Here is a 16,872-nt window from a genome sequence, read left to right on the forward strand (position 1 = left end):
AGAACCTCGGACACAAACTTTAATAATCCAACAACACACGATCAACAGGCGATGCCCGGAGCTTCCGAACCCAAGTCAGTGGAAAGAAATGGTATCCTGTACGTGTTCGGATTTAAATTTCCTTAGAGTATCAATAGGCCATTGATATTTCATAGTTTGACCTTGAAGATGCTGGGAATTCGCTAGACACATAAAAGGTCGGATTTAAATTTCCTTAGAGTATCAACAGGTCATTGATATTTCATAGTTTGACCTTGAAGATGCTGGGAGTTCGCTAGCACACATAAAAACACAGCATTTTCTGGGGGGTATTGATATCCCCCACGAGTATACGACAAGCTTTCGCCTGAGTTCACTTCTAGCGGAATAAGACAAGCCTGCCCAATATCACTTTTCCCCGACTTTGTTATTGATGTGGTGCTTGAAATTTCTCTGCTCGCCTCTGAAACGTCTGGGATCGAAATGCTCTCGGGACATTCGCACACAGGCGTCAAGTAGGCGGACCACAATTGCCTTCGAGCGTTTGGTCCTATATACCTATACCTGCATTATTCAGGGGGTGAAGTCCTCAGTCTATTTGGCTTGGAAAATGAGGTCATTCTGGACAACTGGAGAGAGTCGATTATGGTGTCCGTTTTCCAAATAGGGTCCCGTACTTAGGCTGGCAATCTTTGGATAAATCAGCTTCGCTCCACTCGTAGCGAGACTTTTCGCCCCACTGTTCCTTCCTGAAGCACTAACTTGGGCACATTAAGCGGGGCTCCGGTCAACTACAAAGGTTGTATCAAGGCCTGAGTGGGACAGGACTTCACATCACAATCGGCGAGCACAACCGAAAAGCATAAGTCTCAGTTGAAGACAGCAGTGGCAGGGCATGTTGGGCACAAAATGTAGGTACAAAATACTGAAGTTTCGAGGCTGCGACTGTGGTTTGCGCTACAACGAGTGATGACCGGGACGCTTAAAATCATCAAGCATTTCCATTTTCATAGAATAGGCGGTGGGACTGGCGCGTCCGTAGAGAATGGTTTTGGGTAAGCCAAGTTGACACGCGGCAGTGTGCGGTCATCAATGAAGACGAGTTATTGTAGGAGAGGTATTCACAAACCGACTAAAAACAATGTAACCTCTCTATCTTGCATAGTAACCCTCCGTTTAGGAAGCGGACCCTGTTACAACCTAGTATTAACACTTTTCGAATCAAATATGTATCTTGAGAGATATGGCTCGAGATGGCTCAGTGGTTAAGGCGCGAGTTTTCTGACCGGAAGGCCCGTCGTTTGAACCGGCCTCTGAATCTCTACTATTTCAATCCAGGCTCAGACAACTTGGAAGTATCTCATTCCTCGTACTTCTTCCGGATGGCATGACATCTAGCCACTGGAAGGTTGTTACAACTGAGCGATTATTATTATTATTATTATTATTATTATTATTATTATTATTGGTACTAGTACAACACTCTTCTTGGGATAGTAAGGCTGAAATTCATCGCATGTTTTTGCACCATTCCTGTCAGACTCGTCTCCCACCGGAAGTCAATCGGGTTCTACTTGTGAAAAATCTACCGTACAACATTTCTGCAGAAGAAATGTATGATATTTTCGGCAAATATGGTGCAATTCGTCAGATCCGGATTGGAAACACTCCAGAAACTAAGGGCACCGGTTTGGTGATATACGAAGACATATTTGATGCAAAGAATGCCTGTGATCATTTGAGTGGCTTCAACGTTTGTAATCGGTATCTTGTTGTGCTATATTATCAGCGCCATAAGGTAAGTTCTGATGATGTTACTCTGATCACTTCTGTAAGTACACATCCACAAATCAAGAAATACGCTACTAGAGTGCCTCAACTTCTCGTTACAGCATCGTTTGCGGCATTTTGAACCATAATGAGGCGGATTCACTGCTTGGATTTAAAATGCTCGGAGCTGTTATTTTTCCGTCACTGTATACTTTAGATTCACGCACTTCCCTGATAGATAGGATTAGTAGAATATCGCAAAAGGACGTTAGAATGGAGAAATCTATTGAAAAACTTTAAATTCTGTCTTTCTGTTTCGAGACTATTGAGCTGTTATTGTGAATTGGCTTATATGGTTCCCCCCCCCCCCGAGGTTAATCTCCTTGGTACTGCCTGCTCGCATAAGCTCGCTGATTGGACATGGAAACAATAATTTCGACCCCGTTTCATTTACCACGCATTATTGTTGCATACATTGTCTCATGTGGAATGACCACAGTGGATAGCAGATGAATCCGAGCGACCATTGTTGCTCTAAGTTTCTACTAGACCTGGCCTGAGGACAGGAGTCACGATTTCGGTTGCAAGGTCCGTCGTGACGTGCAACATAACGCAATGCGCACATTTTATTCAACGCCCATTTACTAGCCGAAATCTTTTCGTTATTACGGCTGTCTGTGGATTTTTAATAGCTCGTTAATAAGCTATCACTGCCCATTTCTCTTCCAGCAATTCAAAAAGACTGACGTAGATAAGAAAAAGGAGGAACTGGATCGTCTAAAAGCCAAATACGGCTTGAACACGCCCAAGACGAAGTGAAGAATGCATTTCGAAAAAAACATTTCTTTGTCTTGTACAAAATTACGTGATAAAAATGTCTTTTTACTACATAAGAGCGCATATTTTCGCTTTCACACAGGCAGATAAATTGGGGTAACTGCCGACTGCGTGGCGCCAGAACGCGGAGGGAGTATAAAGAGTGAGTGCTAAAGTAAAGAGAAATACGATAACGCCTGTTCTTTCACTGGAGTGAAAAAGGGGGAGAGGATAGAGTTGAGTGTAAGCATTTTTGTGCAGGTTGGTCGTTATGGTTGTGCCAAAGAGATGACGCGGTTGGTAACTGATGGAATGAGTTATCGCAAGTCGGTATTGGCATGTAATGCGTCTTTCGCTGGAAATATTTGTGCCCTGTTTACTCCATCTATCCTGAAATAAAAATCAGAAAAACACGTAGTGAGGACATCTCGTGGCGTGACCAAGCTGCAACGGAGGTGGAATTAGTATTCGTTGATCCGGAGTCAGTCATCACGTGAGCTATCAGTCGTTCGAATTGGTTTTTATCGCTTTCTTTTCGTTTACCGACAACAGAAAGAACATCAACCCTGATCTCCTACTCCCTTGTTGTTCCTACCATGTTTTTGCTTTTGCATATCTGAGAAAGACAGAAAAGCATTTTAAGGACCTGTTCATCCGCCTTCTGGTCAGTTGCTCTATGCAGCGACCGGAGTCCACCCGGCCGAAGGTGAAGTTGCGCCTCCTACGACCCGTGGGCAGTCACTCCCCTGAATACCCTTAGCTACACATAGTAACTAAGATGTGCTAGTTAAATGGACGCAATTGCTGGTGTAGTAGCCGTTCGAAAAATCTCCAAGAACGAGCATCGTTGTCCCACAAGCCAATGAATGGTTCATACAATCTCACAGAACCTCTTATGGAGAGACGTAGACTTTGAAAACAAACTTAGGTTGTGTGGACACATTCAAAGGACCTCAGTGGTTCCGTACTTGGAGACACTTGTTCTTGTCTCATCGAAGGCATTCACATTATATTCCTGACGATTGTATTCTGTGTAGGATAATCCACAAACTCCACAGTCATTGTCATGCTGCAGACTGTTTTGCAAAAAATAGTTGATGACTTACCGATATCAGCTTCCTCGAAAGGCATAAAATAGCTCGTCACATCGTTCGGGACCAACGTGTTCCATCAATTGGGCCCGGTTCATTGTGTATAGGTCCATTCCGTTGAACCCCTTCATGGAGGCTAGAACTCTACCGTGAACAAAGGGAAACGGCAGTAGCATTTCGGCTGTAGTTGGGTATGGTGACAACATTTCTGTGATCCATCGCTAACAGTGTCTAAAAATTCTCGACCATGGTTGGACCTAAATGCGAAAGCGTAACTGTTTCACCCCATAGTTTGAAAGCATGCCCAGCGAATGACGTGATGAGCCAAAGGGTTCAGGTGGTTTCGGAGCAGCTCGTTTTTCCATTCCGAACTGTCTTCCGAAAATCATCCCACCTAAAGAATGGCTGTCTTAGTGAGGCCCATCACCTGACGCGTGTATGTTGTGATTGGGCAGTTGCATAGGGACGGCGAAATAAACATCTCCACTCGTGGCATGCGGTGCTACACAGAAATCCACTTCGTCGGTGCGCCTGGATCAAGAGGAATGGCTAGTGAACATAACGGACCTTCCCACACTGTAAACTAGAACTATCGATGGTAATGTAGCCGTGGCTTACTCTATCTTGTTGAAGAAACGACGCGAAACAAACCTGTGAGTGGTTTTCGTGAGTAGATCCATCTATTCCGGTAGATAAGGTTTGTCGATTGAGATGCGACCCTTACGGTATGATGATCCCAGTTCAATAAGATGTAATGGGAGTTAATATGTAAAAAAGTAGCGTACTCTGGAAGCCTTCGAAACGTGAATACTGAGTAAGGTACATGTGTAGCACGAAAGTTTTAACTCAATCCATATACTCTTATTCCCTTCGATAACAATGTTACTCTTAAAGCGGTCCGCTATTTTAGATTGAAATGAGAAGTGTCTCTTAACTGTTTCCAGCGTCTGTCCGTTATTTCTAGGTGTGTTGTAATGGTCGTGGAATCTTTCAGCGGAGTTTTTTGTCGCGTAGTAAAGTAGAATGCAACGAAACAGAAAAGTGCTCAGCAGCTTTCAAGCGTCTGTGGCGCTACCTGACTGGGAATCCTGACTTGCGGACCAATTGGTCGAAACACCCGGGCAAGTTACTGGGCCGTCGTTCGAGCCGTCAGGTCACATTATTCAGGTATGAACGTTTTCGCCTATTCAGACACGAAAATTCATATGCGTCCAGCGTGTGCTGGTGGTAGAGTGGCAACATGCTCGCCTCGCAACAACCCCTGGCCCTGCCAAGGATATGCACTACTGGTGGGCTGTGATAAGAGCCCAGTGCTTTACCCCTATTGCGTGGACTCACCAGAATGATTGCGCCAGGACAGTAGGACATAAACACCATTTTCATAGTTTTCCTGTGTTGCTTAGTGTGCATGAGATTAGTTGTGACGTTACGACAGCATGATAGCAGTCAGTTGTGAGAGTATTTCGTTGTCTGACAAACGTATCAAGGTGACGAGACTCTGTACGAAGTCACGTCAATTACTGGGCTAAAATTTTAGGAGCCACCAGCATGAAAGAGGGCTGAGTAATTGTGTTGGTTTCTTAACCTTGTAAAGGACTGACAGGGTTATATCCCCCAAAAAACCCAGCGTTTATCCATCCTTAGAAGTGCCGAGTAATGGGGAACCACTATGGTGCGATTTCGTTGCTGCTGACACTTAATATGGTGGCTTCCGTGTTATGAGTAAATGTGAAAAAGAAGCGAAATGGCATTGGGCTTGATCCTGACCGATTCGCTGATGGCCAGCAACAACATTTGTGTTTTCTCGAAACTTAAACTCAACAACGTAGTGGCATGGGATGTTGCAAACCGACGTTTCGGTTGCGATGGGCAACCTTTTTCAAAAATTTCATCTCACCACCCGCGCAAAATAGTTGGTTTCCTATACTGTCGTTGGGTCTCATTTGTGAATTTTCCATGTAAAAAGTTCAAACACCCTGGGAAAAACTCACTTTGTAGAACGGGTTTTCCATATGGTCAAAAGTTCATCACTTACTTTTGAGGGAAACTGTGTGCTACAAGCCATTCGGCAACGTCCTCTTTGCTCGAGTACTTTGTCAGGCGTCCGTACGGCCTGTCTGAGGTCATGGTTGGCGAGGGAACAGATCGCAGTCCAGTGCCGCCTCCTTCGCGCATTTTCGATAGGCGTTCCCTTAGCTCCCTGGTCATAGTGTGCATGTGCGTGGCTGATTGAAACAAATATAACTGCAGGTTATTAGCGTTTGTGTTGGCTGAATTAGCTTATGGAGGAATCATCACTGTGTGGACACGATGTGGAATGTGATTAGAAACTGATTTGGCCTGCGACTTTGTTCCATTTCGCTTGGATCATATGCAAACTAACGATATCTACTAGATATGAACGCCCGATTTTTATTGTGTGAGTATGATGCGTTTAGCGATATGCTGGCAAGACTGCCAAATTTAGGCTAAGTAAACTAGCGCGATAAAGGTGCAAAGTCAGCATTTGTGGGTTTGTACTTGTTTTTTTATAGGTGGTTGATATGAACAATATTCACTTTCTGAGTACCATGTGGAAATTTCAGATGGGAACAAATATAGCTCGAGAAACGGAGGGTTTCCTCCTAAAGACCCGAAAAAAAAATCCAGGTCTGATGGGCTACAAGATATCCGAACGGAATTTTCTGTTATATTCAAGGTCTGTGAAGGTGAATATTTCACCCATGGGGAATGCAATCCATGTTACTGGATTGTTGTTGATGAAATCTACTCTAATCTAACCTTTTCTGCACAGAGTTGACTAGTTCTTTCGAAGTTTATTGAGAAAATTGTCAAAGAACGACCGTGCATTGTCCGTCATGAGTTTGATGTTATGAGTTACCCACATGGTAGATGGTAGATGGCACAAACTACGTGACTGAAGGATAGTGACTAGCCAGCAGGTACCGCGTTAAAATCCTATTCAGAAGGTTTTGGGTTTAAAACTCTTTGAATCCTTATGACAAACGCACTGTTGACGAATCCCAACGAGGGTAAAACAATGTATGTCCATCTCATGTGGTGAAATCCATATTTGAATGTTCATAACCTCACTGCTTACCAAATATTAGCTCTGTAGTCGCTCCAGTCACCATGGGGATAGATGTTGGTGTCACAGAGTGAGGTATTTACTTATTGTGATTTGATTGGCACACTCAAGCGGCAATAGTTAGCATGGTTATCGAACCGGTGTGCCTCATCATTCTCGCCATATTATTTCGTACTAATAGAAGGCCACTTGGATCACATAAGCTCAGAAGTTTCACTACCTGAAGCTCCTGAATATCAAATCATGACCAGCAGCGTTCACTTTTGCTTTTTATTTTCTAGAATCACCCGGATAGTGGACCATGATACGCCGCGAGTCAGCTGCTAGGCTTACATAAACATATGGAGATGCCTGCCTAAAAAACACTCAGTAAATCTGAATACAAGGTCAAAGTATATTATTGTTTTATAGCCATATATTAAGGTACGCTGAGGGAAGGCAACAAGGACGCCATCCGGCGTCCATTCGTATTGACACTACCGAGACACCGCTTTTGTTTTAGTACTACTTGGGAAAGATTTAATTAATCTGCTCCTGAAGTTGACAGAATACGGCACTGTTCCCGGTGGATAACATCGCAGAATGTCTAACCAAGTCAACACGATTTATCCTGCGGGATAAATCCCCCAAAAGACACACCTGGCACAGCCGAATAGGTCTTTTCTGTTCATCTCATTACCGTAACCTGGGACCCTGCAGGACTGACAAGAGTATGGCTATCTACGCAGGCCGGGAAGCTCTGAGACAGGCCCCATCTGGTGGTCACCACTTATGAAATTTGATACAGTATTATGGCGAGGTGAGTTGAGTGCTACCCCGAAACCTGGAAAAGTTGGTAAAAAAAACAACGACATTTTGGTAACAAACGGGAAACTAATGCCGGTGCATATTGTTATGTCGACTGATAGGTCGACTGATATCATTCAACAGTCATCTGCATGTGTGGCTGGCATTCTCATTCCCTTGGGTCTACAAAAGAACCAACGACTTGCATACGTTCGGCTCCGCGTAAACCGTCTGTTGTTATCGACTTGAACACGACGGCACTAATTTGAAAACTGGCACTAAGTACTTGTTTATCATCGAGGCATCGACGTCACCCTTCTTCAGTACAACAAATACAAATGTTCCGCAAGTCTATCTAGGTTGTTCGGAGTAAAGTGATGGTATTCAAATAAACACGAGTACTGATACCACCATCCTCAGAACTACAGTATGTGAGGGAGAAATTGATTAAAAAATGAAGCAAAGTGATCTTAAGTTCAGTTATGTATTGCAGATAGCGGGTGGTTGGGCTGGTTACCCGAAATACCGACAGTTGTACTGTTTCACATAGTCAAGGATACACAAGAAGATCCACCGTCATCCTAGTGACTAGCTTGTTTTGCAGGGCTAAGAAGTGTTGAGTCTTACGGCTTCTCACTCCCGCCTGGATGGATTTCCATGTCTTACGGTCTTCTAATGAAGTCGGATCAAGGCAGGTTTTGCAAACCTAATTGAGGCCCGATTCATCGGCAAAATTTCTATCTTTTCCGATTTCGAACTCTGCCCTATAGCTGGTCGTAGACGAGCTGTTATTCGTCTCAAATGGCCCAACCAGCTGAGCTGGTTTCTTTTCAAAATGCTTTTTCACTCCAATAATGTTCATCCTCCGAAGAATTTCGGTGTTCTGGATACAGTCTGCGCACTCAGTATTAGGGATTTTACACAGAAACTGCAAGTGAAACCGACCAACTGTCAATGTGTCTAAATACTGGTAGCTCGGGTGTGTGTACTGATGGTTGATCAGATGGTCGTTGATCTGTCCACTCAGTACTGTGTAGCAGAAAGTGTGATACAGCGCAGTCCTCGTAATTCACCACAACTATCCATCGCCCCAGACACGTTTCCTGAAGTTGCCAAGTGCGCTGCTGAGTGTAGCTTGTGTTCAATTCACTATTGAATCCGTCGGTAGTACGTTCCCAAGGTGGCAGAAATTCCCTACCACACGCTCTCATTCGGTTGTATACGTGGTGCTTCACTTTGAGCCCCTTCCCCTAGCTGATAAAATGCAAACGTTTTTAAAATGCAACACTGTTGCACAAGAGGCTTTATAATTGGTCACAGTAGTTCCGCTTCGGAACGCAAAAATAAAGCCCAGCAATCCACGAAAAACATCATGGGGACATTGGGCTCACGGTCCTCGTAATTCACCACAACTATCCATCGACTATCCAGCGACCTTTTGGCCAGGAAAAATTCCGACTTGAATCGGTATTCATTCGTTTGCTTGATGCGCCAATTTCGCAGTGGCAAAGTACCATTGATGTGGACTATTAATGCAAGCTGAACAGGGTTGTAGCAAGTAAAAACGATGCTTCACCTCCTTATTGATCTTGAATCCGTTGAGAGAGTTGTCGAGGTCTACACCCGTTTTTTCCAAGACTGAAAACTTTTTGTCATTCCCGAGACCAAGTCCATTACACTTCAGCCGCCTCAAAAACAATTGTGTTCTTCAAAACAGTCTCCCCTCATAATGCCAGCAGCTAGCTGGTTTAGGGGGATAAGAATAAATACCTTACCAGGTATACACAGGATGCATTCCGCATCGGGTGCCTGTTTTCCTTCTTCCTTGTGCAAAGAAGCCGTCCTTGCATTCTTCGGGATTTCAAGGAAGTCTTTCAGCTCCCATGCTATGCATGACAGCTGTAGAAGTTCGTTCTGTGATGTCGTTACTTTCTAGCTCGGCGAGGTCTGAAGGTAACGCGTGATGTCCCACCATTCCCTCATCTTGTGGCTGTTACTTCACTCAAGTGTTGTGTGCCCAAATTCCACATCCTATGACTGGTTGATTGGTATTGAAAAACGAGACATCCAAATTGTCACCACCTGGTTAGACTTATTGAGTTGTTCGACAGTATGGTGAAATTCTAGTTACCGAAGCGTCAATCACTTTGGTCATTATACTTCTTTCGCTCCGGCGAAAAGTCTCTGATGATGACGATCAAAGCTTTTCACTTTCCGTAGGTGTCCCAGAGGCTTGGTTCTAGCTCTTCTGGCTTTCTTTCCAGTTGTTATATCCGTCGGACAATGGATCTTCTGAACAAGTTCCACAACTTCCCAAGCAGTAGTGATTGTCACTTGGTCATCCTTAGTAGATCACTCTCCCATCTGTCTTTGTTTCAACCCAGTGGTGTTCACAGCAGCTGCTGTGATCCGTTAACCTTTGCGCGTGCTTGGGACTTATTTATCTACCAGGCTTTGCAATGGGGCTTCGCAGACTTTCGAAACAGTCTCCTGGTTCTCCGGTATTTCTAACTAGATTGAATAATTTTTCTCCTGGTTCATGACGTGGCATTTCTCTAAGAAGAACATCTCCAAGACAACCGCCCGTAAAGCGGTAATCACTTTTTTGATCAAGACATTATCGATATCATGTTGTAGCAGATTTCTTGGATAGCTCCACTGGTAAGCGCAGAATTGTGTTTGGTAGTGGAGATTTCAGTACCGCGCGGACTGCGAGTATTCTTCCAACTTTGTCTTTTCGCCATGCGAATCCATAGGATCACAGTATCTTCTAGGCCTTTGAGTCCATGATAATCCCGGTAGTAAAGTCAAGTGAGAGCGAAACGAATCACTTTAAGATCTGGCCAGATTTTCCATAGGATGGTTGTATTTTTTCCCCTTTCCCTGACTGGGGAATCATGTCGATAAAATTTGCATACCATGCAACCGATAACCGGAATCAGATGGCTGTTACCCTCGAGTTGATGCAGTTTGATGCATCCATTGTTCTTCCATTCGGGTTGTCCAAAACCCCAAAATAAAGCATGAAGCTTCTTGCTTTTTTTCACTCCAGTAGGAAGCGTAGGCCGAAGCAATATCTCGAAGCCTCTCTTGATTATTCAGCTGGGTTCCATCTGCTGAGTTGTTTTGGGTTGTTTCTGGCTACAAGTTTACTAAATCAAGGGATGATTTTAGAACGGGGAATTACGAGCCACGTCCGTCAATATTCAGACCTGATCACTAGGGGCTTCTTGCTAAGCGTGTGAATGTCATCATATCTGGTGTGTTGATCAAGTAGAATTTGTGTACACCAACTCGGATTAGAAAGAGAGGGGTATTGAATAAACTGAACGCTATGAAGCAGAAGACTTATCACGTACTTCTTAAGGAGCAGGCATCAATAACCATGAAAACAGCATTTTGGCGTTAGTTGGTTAGTGAAAGCACCTATGAAACAGGGTTAACCGAGAGTTGTTGCCAAAGGCATGACAGATGTTACTGTTCAATTGGTATCAATTATTAGATCAACGCGGAGGCTTGCAAGCGCAAGGCTTTCTTCTGCCAGAAGTTACTAAATTTCAAACAGGACTTTTTTTACGCGAAAACACACTTACGATAGTTGAATGGATAGCGAGAGAAACCAAGGGCTAGAAATGTACAATGAATGAATCAACATGGACTCATAAGAATCACATTAAAAAGAGAGATGTAAACCGATTGGTTAGAAAGATAGTACCGATCTATTTGGATAAATGATGAGTTTCTTGATGTACGACATTCGGATAATCACGGTACAGCATAGTGTGCATATGGAGAAGTAAGCAGCACTAGAGCTTTTAGCAAAAATCTACTTCACAATGCGATCTCTTGAATTTAACCTTTCGGTAGGATCTTATAAGTTTACTTTAACTGAGATGCACTCTCAGTAAAGTTTGCATACCCTGACCAGGATTCCTTCAGCTCGTGCCAGTCCAGTCTCCTGATGTTGGTAGTCCCGAGTGGCTTCGTGGAATTTATTGACGGCTTAAACTTTAGATACAAATATTGTAATCCAGGTTCCTCATGACCCTGAGTATGTCCTCCAAATGAAGTCTAACGTTTGGTCCAAAGGGGCACATCGGACTGGTTTGTGTTCCAGTCTATTCCAGAGTGAGCCACCATTTCAGATGCTATATTTGACTTTTTTAAACACAACATCAAATATGAACTTATCCCAAGGAAGCCTCGGAAAAGCATGCCATTGAAATTTCAGCACCCCAGTTTTCAACATTTAGGTAGCGAAGAGCATGTACGATTGCTATTCAACACCTTTGTCGGTATGTGTTCCAATCAGAATATGAGATATACCATTCATCGTTAACGCAATTCGACTTTCTCTTGTTGTGCGTCCTTTGAAAGTATGGTTTGCCGTCAAGTTGACTCAAGTGCGACCCGGGGATCGAGTTAAAAAGACATCTAAGTGACTACATCACCCACAAAACTCTCGTGGTGTGTAGAGATTTGCATCGATACGGATAATACCGTACCAAGTTTACTCCAATGGAGGGCTTCCAAAACAGCAGTCTACCTTTCCTGATGGAGCATTGTACTGCCAATAGTGATTCAGACCTATTCATACTTATGAACGAACTTGCCCAAAGACTGTCATGATCCAGATGTCGAGCCTAGTTTAAAATGTATCGATGACTTGATTCAAAAAAAGTCTACTAATAGGCCTAGCTGACATACATTGGTGGCTGTAATGCGAATGGGGCTGAAGCTAATAAACAATGCAGGCAGCAAATGGTTAGACGCAGATTCAGGTTGTTTAGCAAATCGTTCAGATTTGACTTACGCTCAGCTGAACGGGAGAAAGTGAAGTTTAATGGGATTACTGGGTTGTGCACATGCAATCCAAGCAACCACATATTCATTCGTGTAAGTTTTCCCAAAATTAAGCAGTTAATCTACCAATGTGAGGCTAAGTTGATAACAGGGTTCAGGCGAATTTCAGGTGAAGTGATTTCGTAATGAGACTGAAGCAGTAAAAATGACCTTGGTAGACCAGTCGTTTCATTTCTGCACTACTTCGCAAATCTCTGGCCAGATACTCATCTCAACGAACTACAGCAAAATCTCACTATGCACCAAATGACAGGGACGGTCGAAAGCGGTTGTCCAAGGTGAAGGATCCCACACAAAGTACCATTATTAGGCTATCTCTTGTGCATCAAAATATATCTTCATGTGGCAGTGCCTGAGTAGGAGGTCTCGTACGAAGCTCAATCAGGACAGCTATTGGGTCGTTGTCTAGACCAATCATATCAATCAAGTGTGACCACGTTCACCTGCTTTATAGTGGCAATTCAGGTGTGTCTAGTAAGTGGTAATGCACTCGCATCGCGTTTTAGAGGGTCAGCGTTCGAATCCCAGTACACCCAAGATTGTGCACTGCTTATAAGCTCTAACTCGATCCCAAAGCTTCCACTGCGTGGTGTGGACTAGCTAAAAAACCTTGCCAAAGGAGGAACGTTCAAAGGTTAATAAGGTGTGTGTGCGTGTATGAATTTCTCCTTTACTTTTGAAGGAATTGTGCAGATTAGAGAAGTTTCTCTTAGTTCAGACTGTCAGAATTAGGATGTATAGCACCAAGTTTACTCTAAAATGCGAAGTCCACGCCTGGAAGCATTCGGGATGGGTGAGATGAGTCGGACACACTGTTCATCGAATGCTCCCAAACTACCTGCACTGCGGCCCACGTGACTGTTACTGGCACGAAACTGACAAAAGCTTCTAACTGAAGTCCGTGTAAACGATGGAATCACCTAGTTACCCAAGTTTTCCACCTACTTTTTTTTCGCAGCACAAAGAGCAACGATTCTTGTTGATTGGTCCCGCGGAATTTCTTTCATAACCGCTAGAGAATTCCTGCTCTTCTGGTGGTCAACTTTTGGGAAACTTTCCCCAATTTTTCCAAAGTCAAAGAGTGAACGATGCCGATGATACATCACGCTACCTTAAGCTTGATTAACTGGTGTCGAAGAATAAAAACCTTTGACGTCACCATCCCGCTGGGATGCCCTCTTTGACCTGTCCCGACAGAGATAGCTTAGGGTGGATAGTGTTCTGTCCGTAAAAAAGTAGTCACTCAGTCACGATCTTTCAAAGCTTAGCGGGGTCGACAGTGAGATTAGTGCGTACTACGTATATCTGTCGATGCAGGTAAAGTGAGATGTTTCTAGATTTCACGAAAAATCTGGTGGCATACGACCATAGACACGAACGTCTGTGTGTTGAGTACCAAGTTAATCAATGAATGTGTGATAGGTATTTCACTCCCTATGGTATTCAGCTAGCGAGTGTCTGATAAATGTAAATGCCTTCGGTTCGGCGGCTATGAACAGGTTAGTGGAGAAGGAACGGGGGACAATAAGACCAGAAGTTTTATTTCATTGAATTTTCTCATCGTGACTGCATCCCAGGCGATTCACTCAGTTATAACCGTTAGCTGTTCACAAACCGGATCTATTCTCTCCAAGACATAACCAGCCAATTATGAATGAATATATGTTCAGTAAGCTATTCATCAACTTCCTACTGCTCTGCCAGATGAGGTGTTTTAGATCTGGTTATGCCTAGTTCTGATTGTTCGTGAACTTCCGTAAGCCATAGGTTGAGTAGTTTTGTGTCCCACGATTCGCGCAGTCTATACGGTAGCCAGTGTTTATTTACCGATGCAAGTTACGCGACGATTGTGTTTCGATTATCTTTTGCACGAGGTGTCACGTCACATGGAACGAAATTCTCAGCATTCATTAATGGGTCCAGGGATGATGAGCCATGTGGGTTCACGTATCATCTTTGGTAAAGGACTATGCGTGTTACACGATTTGAAAAGATCTTCAATGAGAAGGCAATCTTCTTTTCAGAAGCCACTTTTCTAGGAGTATGGAGATACTGCTTACGAGTAGGAGAACTTCTAGAACTGGATTGAAATTACGACAACCGATTAGGATCTCGCTTACCCTACTGTTTACTCAGTGTCTCATCATAAGTTTCACTGCTTGTCTATTAATTTAAAGAAAATACTCCACGTACTAAGAAGCAATAATCCATCCGGCACACCAAAATAATCTTGCACTTACCCAGTGGCGCTCCACCATAAGATGAAAGGATCGGTGGAGTAGGCAAACGTGCCGGCATCATCGGTTCTCTCATTTCGTTAAGTTCAGGCCACCGCATGGGTACGGAGGTATCAAAGCAATTCATATTCCCATTCACCCCTGATGACATGCTGGTCTGCGAGGTGTAGTTTTGTAACTCATTCATGGGCACAATGACCACGGGCAATTGGGTGTTTCTGTTCGGACTCTTCAGTAATTCCTGTATCTGTTCTGCAGTCATGTAGACCATATTTCCTTGAGGAATGGAGAAGTGAGAGTGCGAAACCGTCTGGGGAGATGGGGATTTCGTTGGCTGTGACAAGTCCATGGACATGCTGCCGGAAGCATTTTGTTGCCTCTTCGAAAATGATGGCTCACTAGCTTTTGAGGCTTCTGCAGCCACATCAACATCCGAATCACCGGAAACATTTGGACCTTGCACTTGCATGGGCGGTAGGGATTGGTGTTTGAGTGCTGTATTTGATGCAACCGGGGACTGCCGCAAGGGAGGATCCTGTTCGGGTGTTTTGGCACGTACTGGTGACTTGTAACCAGAAGGTTTAGCGGTACTTGTTTGCTGAGACAGCCCATGTTCGACCTTCCGCGTTAGGTGGCTAAGACCCGGTGATGTTTGCAAAAGTGTGGTTCGTCTTCCAGTAGAATACTCTTGCAGCTTCCATCGTGGAATCTCACCCTCAGCTCCATTTTGATCACGAACAGTCCACCAATCCAGATCGGTGGAATCCAATACCTTTTAACCAGTGTCAGGGATCATAAAAGTTAGAAAAGTTGATCGTCAATCAAAAAAGCACTAGGATTAAACGGAATTGGATTTAAAAGCCTTTGTTTCTACTGGTTCAATAAGTTTTACATTAATTCCTGTTTGAGTGAAAAGCCTTAACCGCGCTTGTTACCACTGATATCATCAATTACTCACTAAAGGGACTGGGGTAGAAAGAGGACTTTCATTGTAACAGCGATCTCTCCAAATGGAACTTTATTTCTTATACAGCCTACAGTGGTATCCACATCACGCGTGGACCAGTGTACAATCAAATCGATGAGAATAAGCTGACCGAATTCCTTTTGGAGTTATTAGGGTACCAGAGTAGACGTCGGCTGGGTACAAGGAATTCAGGTGCATAGTAGGAAGATATGAGGATGCGACTGAGATTCATGGGTGAAAGCAGCCTACTTGAAAAGCCTTAATAGAAAGGATGGCAAGAGTGTCACTGGAACTGCTGGGCAGCCTACGCACTAATGCGACTGCAGAATTGTGTATGGAACGTGTAATTGACAAACCAATGAATGAGCTTCATGTTAACCCTATGTTACTGGACCGATTATACTCGGTCTGTCCATGATTAGCTTGTCTGCCAGCAAGTACATGCCACGTTCCATGTACAGGCTAATAAGTAGTTCCTTCCGCGAAATTCCACATGCCGAAACCGTGAACTGTTGCTCTGCACTTACTGTGGGTTATCAGTACTACGTTCACTTGAGATCTAACCATAGGATAATTATCCATTTGTGGCTAAGGATGCAGGCGCTCACTCCATTAGGCTGTCTTGGTTGGGTGTGCAGGGCGTCAAATTACTTCTTAGATAGAACGTTTTCCTCTCGCTGCTAGACCCGTCATCACAGGCAGTTACGGTTGGTGCTGTACACGACTGCACTTATTTTACTGGCCTCAGAGAAGGACTCAAAGAGAAGAAGGGAAACCAGAAACAATGAACGGACTCTTGAATCTAAGGACGTAAGCTGTCATTGCAATCGAAGTTTCAGTTACGACTTTTGTTTAACAATTCAATGTCAACAAAAAATGTCGCGGTCTACAGTCGACCTGACAGGAGTTGCCTTCTGTCCAGTGTGGGTGTGCACTAGATCACTACTTGGTTTCGTATTAGTAGCAAACGAAATCGATTTCCGCATATCTTTTCCGGGTTACTTAAATCTCACGTTAAACGAAGAGTGTCATATTAGCTTCAGCTGAAAATCTCTTGCATGGCACGCTCATGCCATATCAATTCCTCAACTGCGACAATTTCTATAGCCAGTCAAATAATTCCGTCGCGCCTGGAGACGATAAGCGACATTTGTGATTGCATATGTGTGCACATACGCCCTGCATGTTCCACTCATCATCATCATCATCAACGACAGCATGACATCAGTGCTCAACACCAATGCTTCACTGCCGTACAGCCATGACTTATTTGAA

General features: G+C 43.9%; 2 protein-coding genes across 2 annotated transcripts in view; one reads left to right on the top strand and one right to left on the bottom strand.

The window, feature by feature from the left end:
- Positions 1 to 2,957, top strand: part of T265_07581 (hypothetical protein) — a gene marked incomplete at both ends in the record, with an annotated part of 17,198 nt that extends 14,241 nt beyond the window's left edge. Inside the window, 2 exons of the mRNA XM_009173138.1 lie at positions 1,520 to 1,777; positions 2,479 to 2,957. Of these exons, the coding sequence (XP_009171402.1) occupies positions 1,520 to 1,777; positions 2,479 to 2,568 (348 nt within the window). The remainder of the gene's footprint in view (positions 1 to 1,519; positions 1,778 to 2,478) is intronic.
- Positions 1,520 to 16,872, bottom strand: part of T265_07582 (hypothetical protein) — a gene marked incomplete at both ends in the record, with an annotated part of 33,749 nt that continues 18,396 nt past the window's right edge. The window contains 3 exons of the mRNA XM_009173139.1: positions 1,520 to 2,955; positions 5,692 to 5,881; positions 14,634 to 15,402. Coding sequence (XP_009171403.1) covers positions 2,883 to 2,955; positions 5,692 to 5,881; positions 14,634 to 15,402 — 1,032 coding nt within the window. The remainder of the gene's footprint in view (positions 2,956 to 5,691; positions 5,882 to 14,633; positions 15,403 to 16,872) is intronic.

This window comes from Opisthorchis viverrini (assembly GCF_000715545.1).
Source record: "Opisthorchis viverrini unplaced genomic scaffold opera_v5_175, whole genome shotgun sequence".
Taxonomy (NCBI): domain Eukaryota; kingdom Metazoa; phylum Platyhelminthes; class Trematoda; order Opisthorchiida; family Opisthorchiidae; genus Opisthorchis; species Opisthorchis viverrini.